General features: G+C 42.7%; 1 protein-coding gene across 1 annotated transcript in view; it reads left to right on the plus strand.

Annotated features, from left to right (window-relative positions):
* The window catches only part of LOC103370729 (AF4/FMR2 family member 2), a gene marked incomplete at both ends in the record, with an annotated part of 152,514 nt that overhangs the window by 124,747 nt on the left and 13,984 nt on the right, over positions 1-13,783 (plus strand). Inside the window, 2 exons of the mRNA XM_008299866.1 lie at positions 6,945-7,994; positions 8,082-8,197. Coding sequence (XP_008298088.1) covers positions 6,945-7,994; positions 8,082-8,197 — 1,166 coding nt within the window. The remainder of the gene's footprint in view (positions 1-6,944; positions 7,995-8,081; positions 8,198-13,783) is intronic.

Below are 13,783 nucleotides of genomic sequence, written 5' to 3' on the forward strand. Positions count from 1 at the left end.
GTGCAGGCTGGGGGGTCTTGAACTTCACCAACCAGAGTCCTCAGTCTTTTCTTGTTTTTTTGGGAAAGGGGGTGCATTTAACAACCTGGGAAAAAACAAGCTGTTTTCAGTCTGTTGTTGTCAGTTTGGATTGTAATGACAGTTATTTCTGTTGGGCAATAAGCACATATATTCTGGTTCTGATGCTCCCAGATTATAACTAAATATCTCCACAGTTTTATGTTGAGATGCAAGTAATAATGTTCACGATCCAAGTTTTTTCCTTGATATGAACGCTATTATCATATTTCAGACAGGACACTTTGTCAGATTTTAACCATTTATTTGAGATCACATACATTTAGTTTGACTCTGCTCGTGATGCTCTGGAAGCATGACACAGATAATCCCTGAGATCACAAACCCCCCGCAGAGCCATGAATTTACAATTTACAATTTTTCAAATACGGTATGAACACGAGAACAAGGAGACCAACTAAATAGTCTTCACTTACAGAATCTAGATTACATAGTTCAAGGTACAACAATGAACCATCTGCAACCTACAATCCCACGATATGGAAAACACGGGGTTATATGAGATTGAACTGTTTTTAAAAGGTGGTGGTTGGGGAGGAGGAGGAGATTTGAGATTTGAGCGTGAAGCGGGCAGAATGAATGAACGCTGCCTCAGTTATAAAGCAGCTAAGTGGGCGAGCTGGACTTCAGCGATGACGATTGGACAGGAGGGGCCATGTGACACCCTGACTCCGTACCTGTCTGAACTAACACGAAGCTCAATTAGATGATGAAAGATCTGGATCGAAGAGACTGCTCTGAGCAAAACAAGGTGCAGCATGTGTGACCGAACCTTATACCAACCAAGATAAGAGCTCAGATGTAAAGGAAGTAAAATAACCCTGAATACATCCAACAGGGTGAACTCAGGCTAAAGAACATCAGCCTGCATTCAGGAAAAATCCAGTAAATGTTGACCTCGTGTAACTCGAGAGAAAAACTTTCCAGACAACTGGAGCAGGGTTGATGTGCGAGAGAGATTAATATATGCACTCGTCTTTGGAAGAACAAAAGACATCAACATCAGTTCACACAACACACTGGAGGATCTTTTTTTTTCTTAGGATATGCCACATTTTGATTTCTGTTGATCTCTATGACACAGGTGCCTCACATCATTATCTTTGTTTGCTTTGAAAACAAATTTCCTCTCCGTTTTTTTTTTTTTACGCCGTCGGTTTGAGGAAATTATTCTGACAGCTGTCATTGATGTTAAAACAAGGAAAACTGCAATAACTAGCAAACAGCAGCTCGTCTGTCACAGCCCGACGCCAGGCTCGGAGATGTGACCCGGTGCGACACATCCGACCCGACGCCTTCCACGTCAGCGATCCGAGCTTCAAACCAACCTGGCAGCTATTCAGAGCTCCGACTTTTAATTTGTTCTCACGACACATATAATTAATTATTCAGCGTCTACTTATCAACATGTTGTGTTTTGCCTTTTTTTCCAACAATAATCGGCTTCAGGAGCAAAAAAATAACAGACGACCGTTCTGCTCATCTTGCTCCTCTAACGTGGATGAATTTAAATCTAAACGCAGATTCATGCTTCCTGCTTCTACCTGCCTGTAAGGGACCACGTGGCAAAAAGTTGTACGATGGTGTGATTAAAGCTGCTGACGGGTTTTTGAGGTGCTTTAACAGGTTTCATCGACACCGTTGATAAGTTCTCCGGATATCCTGTCCTACTTCTACTCATTGGGCACCGCAGCAATAATCACGTTGATGCGATGCTACAAAATAATCTGCTATCTCCTGAAAAAATGCAAAGTCAGAGCTGTTCAGAAGCGTTCATGGGAGTCTAGTGGGTTTTCTGTGTTCAGTGTGGGGCCCGATAAGATAAGATAAGATAAGCCTTTAATGATCCCACAGCGGGGACGTTTGCAAAGCAAAGATAAACAAACACTTCAGAAGTGTGTTACAAGTTATACATAATTATACATGTGACCCATTGTTGTATAATTAGAGCCACGTGAACGTCCGCTGTCCGCTTTTAAAATCTGCGTTTGTCAGCATAAGGAGAAGCACAAACCATGAACAGGCCTTCAGATGAGTTTCTTGAAGACGTTCCACCTCTCATCCCAAAGGCGTCTTTAGTTCTGACTGACTTGTTGGGAAACGGTGTTACAACATTCACAACAGGTTGCAGATGTTCGCGCTCGTTTTGTTATTCGGGTCATTTAAGGAAGGTTATACGTTTTAGTGAAACTTTAAGCTGTGTAGGTTGTTGGTAGAAGAAGGTATACCTATAGCTACACCTATACTGTAAATAGTGTCATTAAAATCAGCATTATGGTGTCACAGGATTACCAGGAAGCACAAACAGGCAGGAGAAAGTACAAAATAAACTTTAATCAAACTTAGTCAACAGGTTGTAATTCGTGATGTCAGCAGAGCAAACAAAAAACAGCTGGAGGTCCAGGAAGTCCTCCAAACTGTGAAAGTGAATATCTAAAGTAACAGATCCAGAGAAAACCCCAAACATACAGACCCGATGAGCACGAGGAAGAAGTCGGTCTGGAACAATCAGGTGAACAGAAAGGAAACAGGCGTTTAATCCAGATGTAGCAACAAGGCAGCAAACTGGAGACTAAACAGGAGGACAGTGAACAAGACAAACTAACATGTTTACAGACTATAGATACAGACAGAACTGACTGGGCAGACAAGACACAAGTGAAACTAGTGAAAGCAATCGAACCTGAGAAGAAGGGAGGAAGTAAGAGACGCACAAGGACGAAGATCTTTACAAAATTAAACAGGAAACAATTACAAGACCATAACAGAAGACCTGGACCAGTCTGCAGTCTCTCAGGTGACTCTGTTGACGTACAGGTGGATCAGTGGCTCACATGTGACATCAGGGACTAAAAACTCTACAAGAGGTTAAATAACTGGGATTTCCCACCAGATCAGAGGTAAAACTTACGTCGAATTATCTTCGATTTAGCGTTTAGATTTACAGACAGGCGACGAAACAAAGACAAATTCTAAATCGTTGACCTCCACAGCGAGGAGATCTGGGAGCTCTGCTATGCTTTGGATGTGATCAACATAAAGAGACAGAGAGAAAAATACAACATACTTAGTAGATAAAATAAATGTGTCATGTCAGAAACACAGTGTGCAGACCAGCAGGTTGTCAGGACACATTCTGCATGGTGAAACATCAGAGCAATGGGAAAATACTAGAATAATACCTATAACATGTAGATCCACCATTTTTTCCCAGTATAGGTAACACCTTAAAATATTGATTTTTTATTTTTTATTTTTTCTTAATACAAATAGTCAAAGAAATTCAACTTTTTTCTTTTTCTATGATTTATGGCATTATGACGTGGATATATTACACAAATACATATTTTTTTTTGCTGTTTTCATAGAGCTGCTAAGTAATTGGAACTTCCCACCAGATTAGATGAAAGGTAAAACATCTTTAAGAAACTTTAGCTGAGCTGCCTTCGTTGTGGGACTTCAATATACAGACCGGGGACAAATTAAAGGAAAACTCTAAACCTTCGACCCCTACAGCGAGGAGATCTGATGGCTCCATTATGCTCTGAGAATTTTGCTGACGTGCTCTGGATCCACCGTTAGAAGGAAGAGTCGCTGCTAATCAATACAAAATTGTCAATTTCAAAGAGCACTGGAGCCGTTCTGGTGGCCCAACCACTTACCAGGACACTTAAAGTGGATTTTCCTTTAATTTGTCACCTGTCTGCACCCCGACCTGGATGACAAAGAGTCATTACAGACAATTTAAATGTACATAGAGCGTCTTGATGTAAACGCTTCAGTATTTTCCGATATGCATGTAGAGCTTCATTACGTCGCCTCCTGTCAACAACAACTCGAGACGGCGCAGCTGAAAAGTTCCCCTGTTTTGTTAAGAGATATAACCTTCCTTAAATTACCTGGAAAGCAGGATGAGCGCGAACATCTGCAAGCGGTGCTGCGAGTGCTGTCACACCGTTTGATCCTGTGCCAGCTTTAGCTGTGCAGAACAGCTGGAAGGACGGCTAATGTCAACAGCGAGAAAGAGGTGAACTTTCCAGAAAACAGGACTTTTACTCAAGAAAGGCAAAACATTTTCCAGCAGTGTAAATAAGCATTATACAAGGGACAGTCTCCCCCACCACCACCACCACCACCGTCTTCATTTTTCCCTCTTCAACAAAACACAACATGGCATTTACTGAGAATGGATTTTGCAGATGGCAACATGCATTGGAGAGTTTCCAGAAGTTTGCGTCTGCCAAGCGAGTGGGTTTTTGCTGAAGACTGGGAACGTTCGCGGCGCTTTTCTTCGCTGCATCTGCCTCTGTAGTCGTCTTCCCGCATTGATGTCGCGCAGACAGAGCTGCTCCTCGCTTCCCTTTTGTTTCGGCTGAGGATAATTGATCAGTACGCGTCTAAAATTAAGCATTCACACATCAGAGGGTCACTTCTGATTGGAAACAAGACAAGGCCAGAGATGCAGGTGCTGTCTGTGGGGATTCTGGCTGGTTCTGTCGGCTGGCACGCTGTTCACACGAGAGGGAAGAACAATGATTGCCAAGATGTTGAATTGATGATACGCAGACAACAAGAAGTCAGTTTCTTTTCTTAAAACATAAACCTGAGTGATATTTTCCTCATTGTTAACAAATCAACAAACCAACATTCGGCTGCTGCTACTGACAACTATTGTCTTTATAACTGGAGACCTTTTTCCTCCACAGCTGCCCGAAACCACAATATAATATATTTTGCTGCTGTAAACACTCACTAGAAAAACCAAATGTGTATCAATCCATAATCATGAAAATAGACCCCAAAAAGTTTGTCCTCTTTGAGTGACTAAAACCTACATTTCTCTGCTGATTTAGTTTGTCTTCAGCAGGAACAAACTGGACTCAGCCCAGAGCTCCATAGATGGAGACTAACACGTTATTATAAAATGTCAAATGTATAATTTAAATTGTCCAATTTGCAAAAATGAATTTCAGGCAAGAAAACAAGAAGGAGAAGTTCTTATGATTTCTATTCAAGTCGTAAAATTGAATTCAAAGGTGGAGCTGTAGCAATCTGAACCCCAAAAACCCGCCAGCAGGTTCAAATAGCATGGTATGTTTTTAATTAAATGCCAAAGTTACAGCTTTTATCAGAGCCAGAAACTGTAAAAACAGAAAAAAACAAAATCTGATTTTTAACTTTCCTTCAGCTTTTGAACTAATCATGTGTGATATGTTGGAAAATGTCTGGAAAATTAATCAAATCTGAGCTTAAAATTGTGATTTTTCTTCGCATTCAGTATTAATAATCTACACCTGTCGTTAAAAAATGTGCCCAAAATAAAAATAAAAAACTTGGACCAGAAAACAAACTAGTATTCTGTGAAGAAGCCGTTTTTCGTTGCTGCAGCCAACAGTCACATGACAAACATCCAGGTAGTTAACTGCAGGCTGTGTTTAGCAAATGGGAGAGAAAAGTATGGAAAGAGTTTAAAGAGGTAGAGAGAAAAATGTACTTATTTGAGCAGCACAATGAACGCTGCATGGCTAAGATGTGGTTCACCGTTTAACAAGAAGTCAACAAGTTGTTGGAAGATAAATTCAGCAGGTGAAACATCCTGATTGAGCTGCAGAGACGAGTGAAAAACATTTAGTTTGTACGACTCTAAGTTGTAAAATATCTATAATTTGTAGAGCTGCCTTTTTTCCACTAGTATTGGTAAAAAACCTTTGAGCATTTAAAACACTGATTCTAGGTTTTTGCAATTCCTGTACAACAAAAAATCCAAGAAGTCTAACTTATTTTTCTTTTTTTGTATGATTTAGGCCATTAAAGCGTCGACATACGGCACAAAATATTCACGTTCTCTCTACTTCTAGTCATGGTTGTGCTGCTTCCAGAGAGGTGCAGGAGTTTATGTTGCAGTAAAAAAAAAAAAAAAAAAACAGAAACTACTTTGGGTTCAGAGAGTTTATCTGTATGTTTGTGAAACTTTTGTGTTCACATTGCTGCAGGCATTTCAAAAGCTCACTTTTCCCAGTTTTGCCCTGCTGGAATAATAATAATAATAATAAATAAATAAAAACTTGTTACACAGCAATCACCACTGAATATCCACATTTGATAAATCGATCACAGTTTTTATATCTCTTGTGACTTTTTTCTGCTTTCATATCTGTGTGAATTTTAAGGCTTTATTGCTGTTTTATTGCTATTTTTAACCAATTTCTGAAACATTTTCGTAAAACTGTGAGTATTGTCATTGTTATAATTTCATCATCACTACGCATTCACTTTCGGTGGACGCTCGCTCATCCACAGTGCGATGAAGCTGCACGTTTTCCTTTCAAACTGTGCGACTGCGTCGATGAAATGATTCCGAATAGGAAATGTGAGATGCATCTTGTAATTTGCATGTGACAAACAGACTGCCTGTGCTCAGCTGTGTGACTTGTGTGCAGCGAATATCGCTGACATTCAAAATTAGACAGTCAAACATGTTTCAATTCACTTCACAGATTAGTGGAACAAGCTGGCAACTTGTGCCGCCTAATTTGCATGATATTATCACATTCAGTAATACACTGTATACGCTTAGCTTTTGATTAAAATGTTTGTCTACAGCAGGGTTCTTTTTCTGTCGGGGTTTAAAAGTGCATCAGTCGATGGCACATAAGTGAGATTTCTTCAGTGAGATCGTGTGTGATGGAAGATGAAAAGCTTCTTTTATCATAGTGGGGGTTCAGTGTTTGACTAAGTGGAGAGAAGATAAACGATGTGGGCTTTACATGGGCCTTCTCTACACGGCTGTACGTCGGAGCGTACGATTTATTATGAGTACTTCTTCTGAAAATACGTTTTTCTTTTGTCATTGTTCTGATACATAGGATAAGAGGAAACACAGAGGTCCCAGTACCAGAATCACACCCAAGTCCAGAGAATTCATCGAAACAGATTCCTCCTCCTCCTCGTCAGAATGCCAGTCGGACACAGAGGAAGCCATCAAAATCCCGGCGCTGCCGCCTCAGCCGACACGCTCTGCGATTAACACGCAAACTCTGTCCAACACGCACATCCACACGCCTCTCCTCCCATGCCTTGGCTCGGCCGGCAGTGTGGGGAGTCTGGGAACATTCGGAGGGAAAGGACTTCGAGTCAAAGATGGTAGCAACGTGACCACTAATGGTAGCAGCAGTAGTAATAGTAGCATCAGCGGCGGCAGTAATGGCAGCAGCAGTAGCTGTAACTCCCTGAGCATCAGCAGCATAAGTGGTCCGTTCGGTACGTCTGTCCCCGATCCTGGAGGGTTGGGAGGACAAAGTAAAGACCTGGAGTCCATGTCGCCACCTTCCAACATGGGACACGAGGTGCCTCTTTCCCCCTTAAGGGAGTATCATGAGATCCAGAGCTTATGGGTGAAAATCGACCTGAGTTTGCTCAGCAGGGTGCCTGGCCAGGGGCTGGGGGACAGATCCAGGGTGGCAATTACCGAGAGAGACGGGAGTGAAGGCAGAGAGAGGGAGAGGATAGGTGTGGCGGAGAGAGACAGACAGAAACAGGAGGAGAGGGACTGGCCGGGGCCGAGAGAGAGACAGAAGCTGGCTAAAGGGGAGAGACAGGAGGAAGAAAATGAGCGATTAGCGCAGGACAGAGAGAGGCAAGGTGACAGAGACAGATTAGCAGAGAGGGAGAGGCCGACGGATAGAGAGGACAGGGAGAGATTCGGGGAGAGGGAGAGGACGGCGGCAAGGGACAGGGAGAAGATATGCCAAGGTCTGGGGGTCCTGGACAACCCCCCGGTGCAGGAGCAGAGTAATCCCAGGCTGGCCGGGAGGACGGAGAGAGGAGAGAACGGAGGTAAACACAGGAGGCAGGCGGCTGCAAACATGGTGGTTCCAACCGAGAAGCACACCAGCAAGAGCAAGAGGAAACACAAGGTGTGAAACAGGATTTTCCTCCTGAAATTCTCCTCATAAAAGTCCCTGCATTTTACTCCCTTTCATCTCTGCGTTTTATCTCCCCAGTCGGAGCACGGAGAGTCATCGGTCAACTGCAATAAGAAGCTGCGATTGGATAAAGACTGTCTGCTGCTCCCACCCTGCATCTCCCCCATACACAACCACAAGAACAGCTCCACAGAGTGAGTATTAGCGGTGCACACACAGCACACCGACCACAGCAGCTCTGCAAAAATCCAAAACAGAGCATAGATCAGGTTTTGGAGTCAGTCATTACAAACAGGTCCATCAGCAGCAGCCACAACAAACCAGAATGCAAAGCAGCTTCAAGACGTGCTGTAGCCTCAGTAGAGCACCTTTGGTACTGATCAGAGCTTCATACGTAATAGACAAGCTGCTAATATCACAGTTTAAAGGGCAAAAAAAATGAACAAATCTGAGACCAGGATGCACAAAATGCTGTAAAATTCATAATAAAACCAACAGTGTGACAACAGCAGCAACATTCATTATAAAACTAAATAAAATAGACAAATTGAAATAACATCATTAAAAGGGAACAACAATAAATAAAAACGTTAAAATTAATATAATCTGAAGAACTAGGTGTTCAGTTTGAGCTTTAAGGTGTCAAAAATCAGAACAAAATCCTCCATCAGAGCGTAAAAACGAAACGCCGCCTCACCAAAACTTTTCGTCTTGCACTTTGGAACACCTAAAAGAGTTTCTCTGAGAGATCGTCCTGGTTCACAGATTGAACACATGTCAGACGAGCAGATTGGTGCAAGACCGTGAAGTGCTTTAAAGACGGGGAGGAGAATTTTGAAATCGATACCGAAACCGACAGACAACCGATGTGAGAGCTTCAAAACCCGAGTGACGTCTCCTTTCCTGCTCCTGGTCAGCGGAGTTCTCCATCAGTTGTCACAGACTTCAAGCTTTTTTTGGGTGGACTGAGAACAGGAGAGCGTTACAGCGTCCGAACCTGCTGGATATGAAAGCACACATTAGGTCTTACGTCTGGTTCTACGACTGCTTTCTTCTTGTCTAGAAAAAGTCTTGTGGTCATCAGCTGTCATGACTGAAAAAAAACTCTTAAAGCAATGCAAAGCAGCTTCCGCTTTAGATCTCATTGTGTCCGACGGATGCACCAACTTCACTGATGTGTGCATTTTGTTATGGTCGACTCTTGTACGGTGGGTTATTGAGATAATGATGTGTGATTGATGTAGCTTACTTTATAGTTTGGTAATGCAGATTATTGCTAGCCAGAGGAGACTCCATCCAATAGAGCCCCAACCTGATCCAAATAATTTAATATTTAGTGTCTGCCAATACCGAGACCCAATCTAATACCATTTTCCTCGACAACACCCACTTCCGGTACATTAACGTTATTAAAATTAAAACAGTGTATATGCTGGACAACTAGAAACCTCTGCAACGCATCAGAAAAATGCACATTTCTTCATGTACACAAGCTCCAAAAAGCCTTTATGTACTACATGCATGTCAGACAGTGTTTTGTAGATTAGCTGTAGTACCTGGTTGAGCCAGCAGGTGGAGCCTCTTACTGTTTAATGGCCACTCGGACTACAGGTAGTTTATGTTGGAACTGTGAGAGGCTAGCTAGCAACGGGCACCATGACGAAGACTTATCCTTAATGTCTTCCAGGAGGGGTTTATGTATTTTATGCGCTGTATCCCGCTACATCTTTTGCTCGTCCTTTCTGACGCCTGTATGACAGTGGATGTAAATAAAGGCTCAGACTAGGTTCAACCTCGATTCCTACGTGTGACGTTGGCTGAAGACATCTCTATCTATCTCTGTCTATCACCCAGTGGTGGTGTTTCATTTTTCTCCAAAGCGACGTACATTTTAGAGTAGATCCCATTCATACACCAATGGCGACACAGCTGCCATGCAAGGTGCCATTGGGAGCAACTTCAGGTTCAGTGTCTTGCACAAGGACACTTTTACTGTGGAGGGGCGGGTCATCGAACCGCCAACCTTGCGATTGGAGGACAACCTGCTCTACCACCTGAGACAGCCATTTAAGTGACAGACAGAAAGGGGGGAGGTCAAGGTGGACACTTCCTGGTCTACTGCAATGTCTCCTTAATTTCTTAATGACTCACAGTGTCTAGTCACTCTTTGACTTGACCCACCTGAACCTGTGATGGTCTCCGTTCAGCTTATCCAAACCTGCAGGAGCCTCACGTCACCAACGACTAGTTTACCACAGAACATCCTGTCCCTCCAAGTGTCGTCTTCCATTTTGATTTAGCTCATTGTTTGTGGCTTCTGATCGCAGAAATGGACGACTATCGTTTGTATAATGAGCCACCCAGTGAATCCACCATTGCATTCACCAATGGCTCCTTGGCCCTCTTACTTCTGGCATTCTTGAGTGCAACTAACTCCCAAAAACATGCTCCACAGGGCTGCTACTTGTGGTCCAACACTCCACAGGACACCTTTAAATCTCTCATTTTGTCACTTATGTGGTCATCTTGTGTAATTCCCCCTGTTTCTGCTCAACAAGGGAATGTGGAGAATTTGCAGATTGTCATGCGTTGTCAGTGCAAGTCGTGTTAGGAAACAGGGAGGAGACGAATGAAAATTCAAAATGCTCCACCATTCAAGAACTTCAGTAATTCTTGTCCTGAGCAGCAGATCCTCGTGCGGCTGCCACAGACACTCGCCGAGGCAATCAAACAAGTTTGCTGGAGAGCGAGTGTGTTTAAGGGAAGGGCTTAAAAAAATTTGAATCCGGTGATGAAGCCACCAGACAGGCGAGTTCAATTCACACTGTGACGCGGGAATGACAAACCGTGAATTTTAGCTTTCCGTGTGAATTATTAAAAACAGACTAAGCTGGCTGTCGCTATAAATAAGCCTCAATGTGACAGCGACAGAGGAAATATTTTTATAGCATCTCAGCGTTATCAAAGAGCACAAAGCAGCAAGAGGTGGAAGGGAAAGGAGGAAGTGACCTGGAGCTGAACCCGGGACGCCGAGGAGAGGTCGTCCCAGTGGATTCATTAATCAGGCTGTAAACCAGGTGACGGATCATCCCGCTCAGAACCGGTTAGCGGCTTCTTGTGAGTCCTGACGGTTACCGTCGGAGGTGTTTTAATCAGTGGGGTCGTATTGTGACAGCCCATAATTAGCAGTGACTCTGATTTCTGTTTTGCCTTCTGCGATGTCTTCTTGTTTTGAGCATTTGAAATTTGCACAAAGTGTTCGTTTAAGACCATAAACAGACTGAAATCACGTCTAATCGTTCCTTTTCACCTTCAAGAATAGCTTCAGTGTGTTTTTGATGTATTGGTTGTACACATTAAATTCAGAGTCCAAGTAGCGCAGTAGTGGTTTGACTTTAGTGTCCAACAGATTGTTTTGCTGCAGTATTGGTCTGATTTTTCTCTACTTTCTTTTTCCTTTTTTACCCCAAAGTTAACTACAGGCTGCTATTTTAAGGCACATCTGGAAGTCTCACATCTGAAAAATTGCAAATGTTTATTTCTACATGAACTGACTTTTTTTTTTTTTTTTTTTTTTTAAGAGTTGCTGCAAAAAATAGGAAATGGAAAACTTTTTTTTTTTTTTTTTTAAACAAGTTCTGATGTAGCAAACTTTTAACTCATATAGCTGCTTCTGCTCTTTTATTGTCTTCACATCTGAACATTAAATATGTTCAATAGCAGCTGACATTAAAAGAATAATTACAACTTTTTCCAATTTAACAAAAATTTAACAAGAATTTTCTCCAACTTTTCTGGTGTAAATGGCCGAAGTTTTCTTTGTTTCCTCGTCTTTAAGGTTTTTTAGTGACTGAATTTGTTTCCTCTTTACGACTTCTACTTCTTCTACTCAGTTTATTACAGCCATGTGTAATGCAGCTTACAGCGCCACCTACTGACGAGGCTACACAGTCCAGTTTATTCACTCCAAAGACGTTAATGGCAATTCACTTTAAATTGACAGTTATACTAAAACATAGCTCTGAATCTCCTGTTATTTTGTGCAGCTAATAATAAATCTGCAGCTGTTTTAAGATAAAACCTGAACTTGTATCTCACACGACGCCCATGTTTTAGTTTCGATAACTCATCGGAGAAAAACGGAAACACTGAGTCAGAACAACCCATCGGCACCGAGGAAGGTTACATCTGTCTTTGCAAAAATGTCCTGAACTGGGTCACTTGTTATGCCACTAATCTTTAGAGTGTATTTTTTTATTATTATAAAAAAAAGTGGAGTATCAGAAAGGTCTGTGCTGACTGAAGGGCCGTGTTGGTTTCTGTGTTTGACTGGCAGCTCTTTGAAGGCTGAGCTGAGCTGAGTGAACTCCTTCTGTAGCTCTAACAAGTCAGCAGCAGGTAGTTTGGTTAGCGGTGGAGCTGACGGGTCGGCGTTTGCAGGCGCATTTACATGCCGTTTAATGCGCTGCAGCCGAGCGGCTAATTAGCGAACTGCAAACCGACGTCAGCGGTGTTTCTAAGTTAGATAATAAGGAGGCTTCTGCAGGAAAGCTGATTGTTTTGCAAAAAAAAAAAAATGTGTTGCTCTGCTGTCTGAGCACAACAAGAAACTAAAACTATGCAGCGTTTCATCAGCTGTATTGAAATAAGGTCCTCTTAAAGGTATCCCTGCAAACAACAAAATCCAAAATATGAACGTGTGGCTGATTTGTTAGCAGAGCGACACGTGTACAAGGCGGATGTCCATGTTGTTTCAGACAAAATTGACATTTAATTTCGTCTTCCCACTTGACTAAGTAACTGTTGAGTCATTGCAAATGTATCACAGATGAACACTTGGCAGATACACTGTGGTCATTTTATGCTAATGGAATCTAAATTTCCCAACTTATTCTGCCTTTAAAGCTCTCACCTGCTCCCCTGCACACACACACACACACACACACACACACACACACCAGCAGCAGCATCCACTTAAGGATAGACACACAAGTACACGCAAATTAGCATAGTCATACACACAAACAGCCTCACGCACATTAATTATGCCGCACGCAAACACCAAAGCGGGCTCGCACACTCTGACACACACACACACACACACACTCTCTCTACAGCAACTAATTAGTCTTTGTCTCCCTGATTTTGTATATTATCACTAATGTCGGTGCCCGGGGCCTTGTTCTGCGAGCTCAGCAACTTTCTCGCTGCATCAAACCCCCCGAGTTTCTCAGGCAGAGGAAAAACATAAAACTATTATCTGTTGTGTTGCAAACAATATGAGTCACAAGAGCTACAATAAGGCAGCTGAGGGAATAATCATCGACGCGCTACCAGGGAAGACAGAATTACAACAATTTTAGAAGGAAAATATCATTCAGCAACTGCAAATGAAGTTGCAGCAACACAGTTAGGTCTTGTTAGGCGGGCTTATGGAGGCAGCGATGAGTGTCGTTAGATGGTGGTGATTCTTTTCTTTGAAACCATGTTGATGAAATATAGCTGTCCAATAACAAGCCCCGAAATTCCTCCTCATCGTACCGTAATCAGCGAGATTTTTTGACCCAATCCGAAAGACGATGTCAAAACTAAAAGACAGAAGAATGCGCACACACATAAGTGGGTCCTTGAAAAAGCCCGACGGCGGTTCAACGGGGGCTGAGAGGAGGGTAACGAGGCCTGAGCCGCTCAGAGGATCGGGGATGGAGGGGAGGACTGATGGGATGCAGGAGAGGCAGCTCCTTTAAAAAACACAGCAGGACTTCAGGATCCGGCGAGAA

Source organism: Stegastes partitus, unplaced genomic scaffold (genome assembly GCF_000690725.1).
Source record: "Stegastes partitus isolate 25-593 unplaced genomic scaffold, Stegastes_partitus-1.0.2 Scaffold1474, whole genome shotgun sequence".
Lineage (NCBI taxonomy): Eukaryota > Metazoa > Chordata > Actinopteri > Pomacentridae > Stegastes > Stegastes partitus.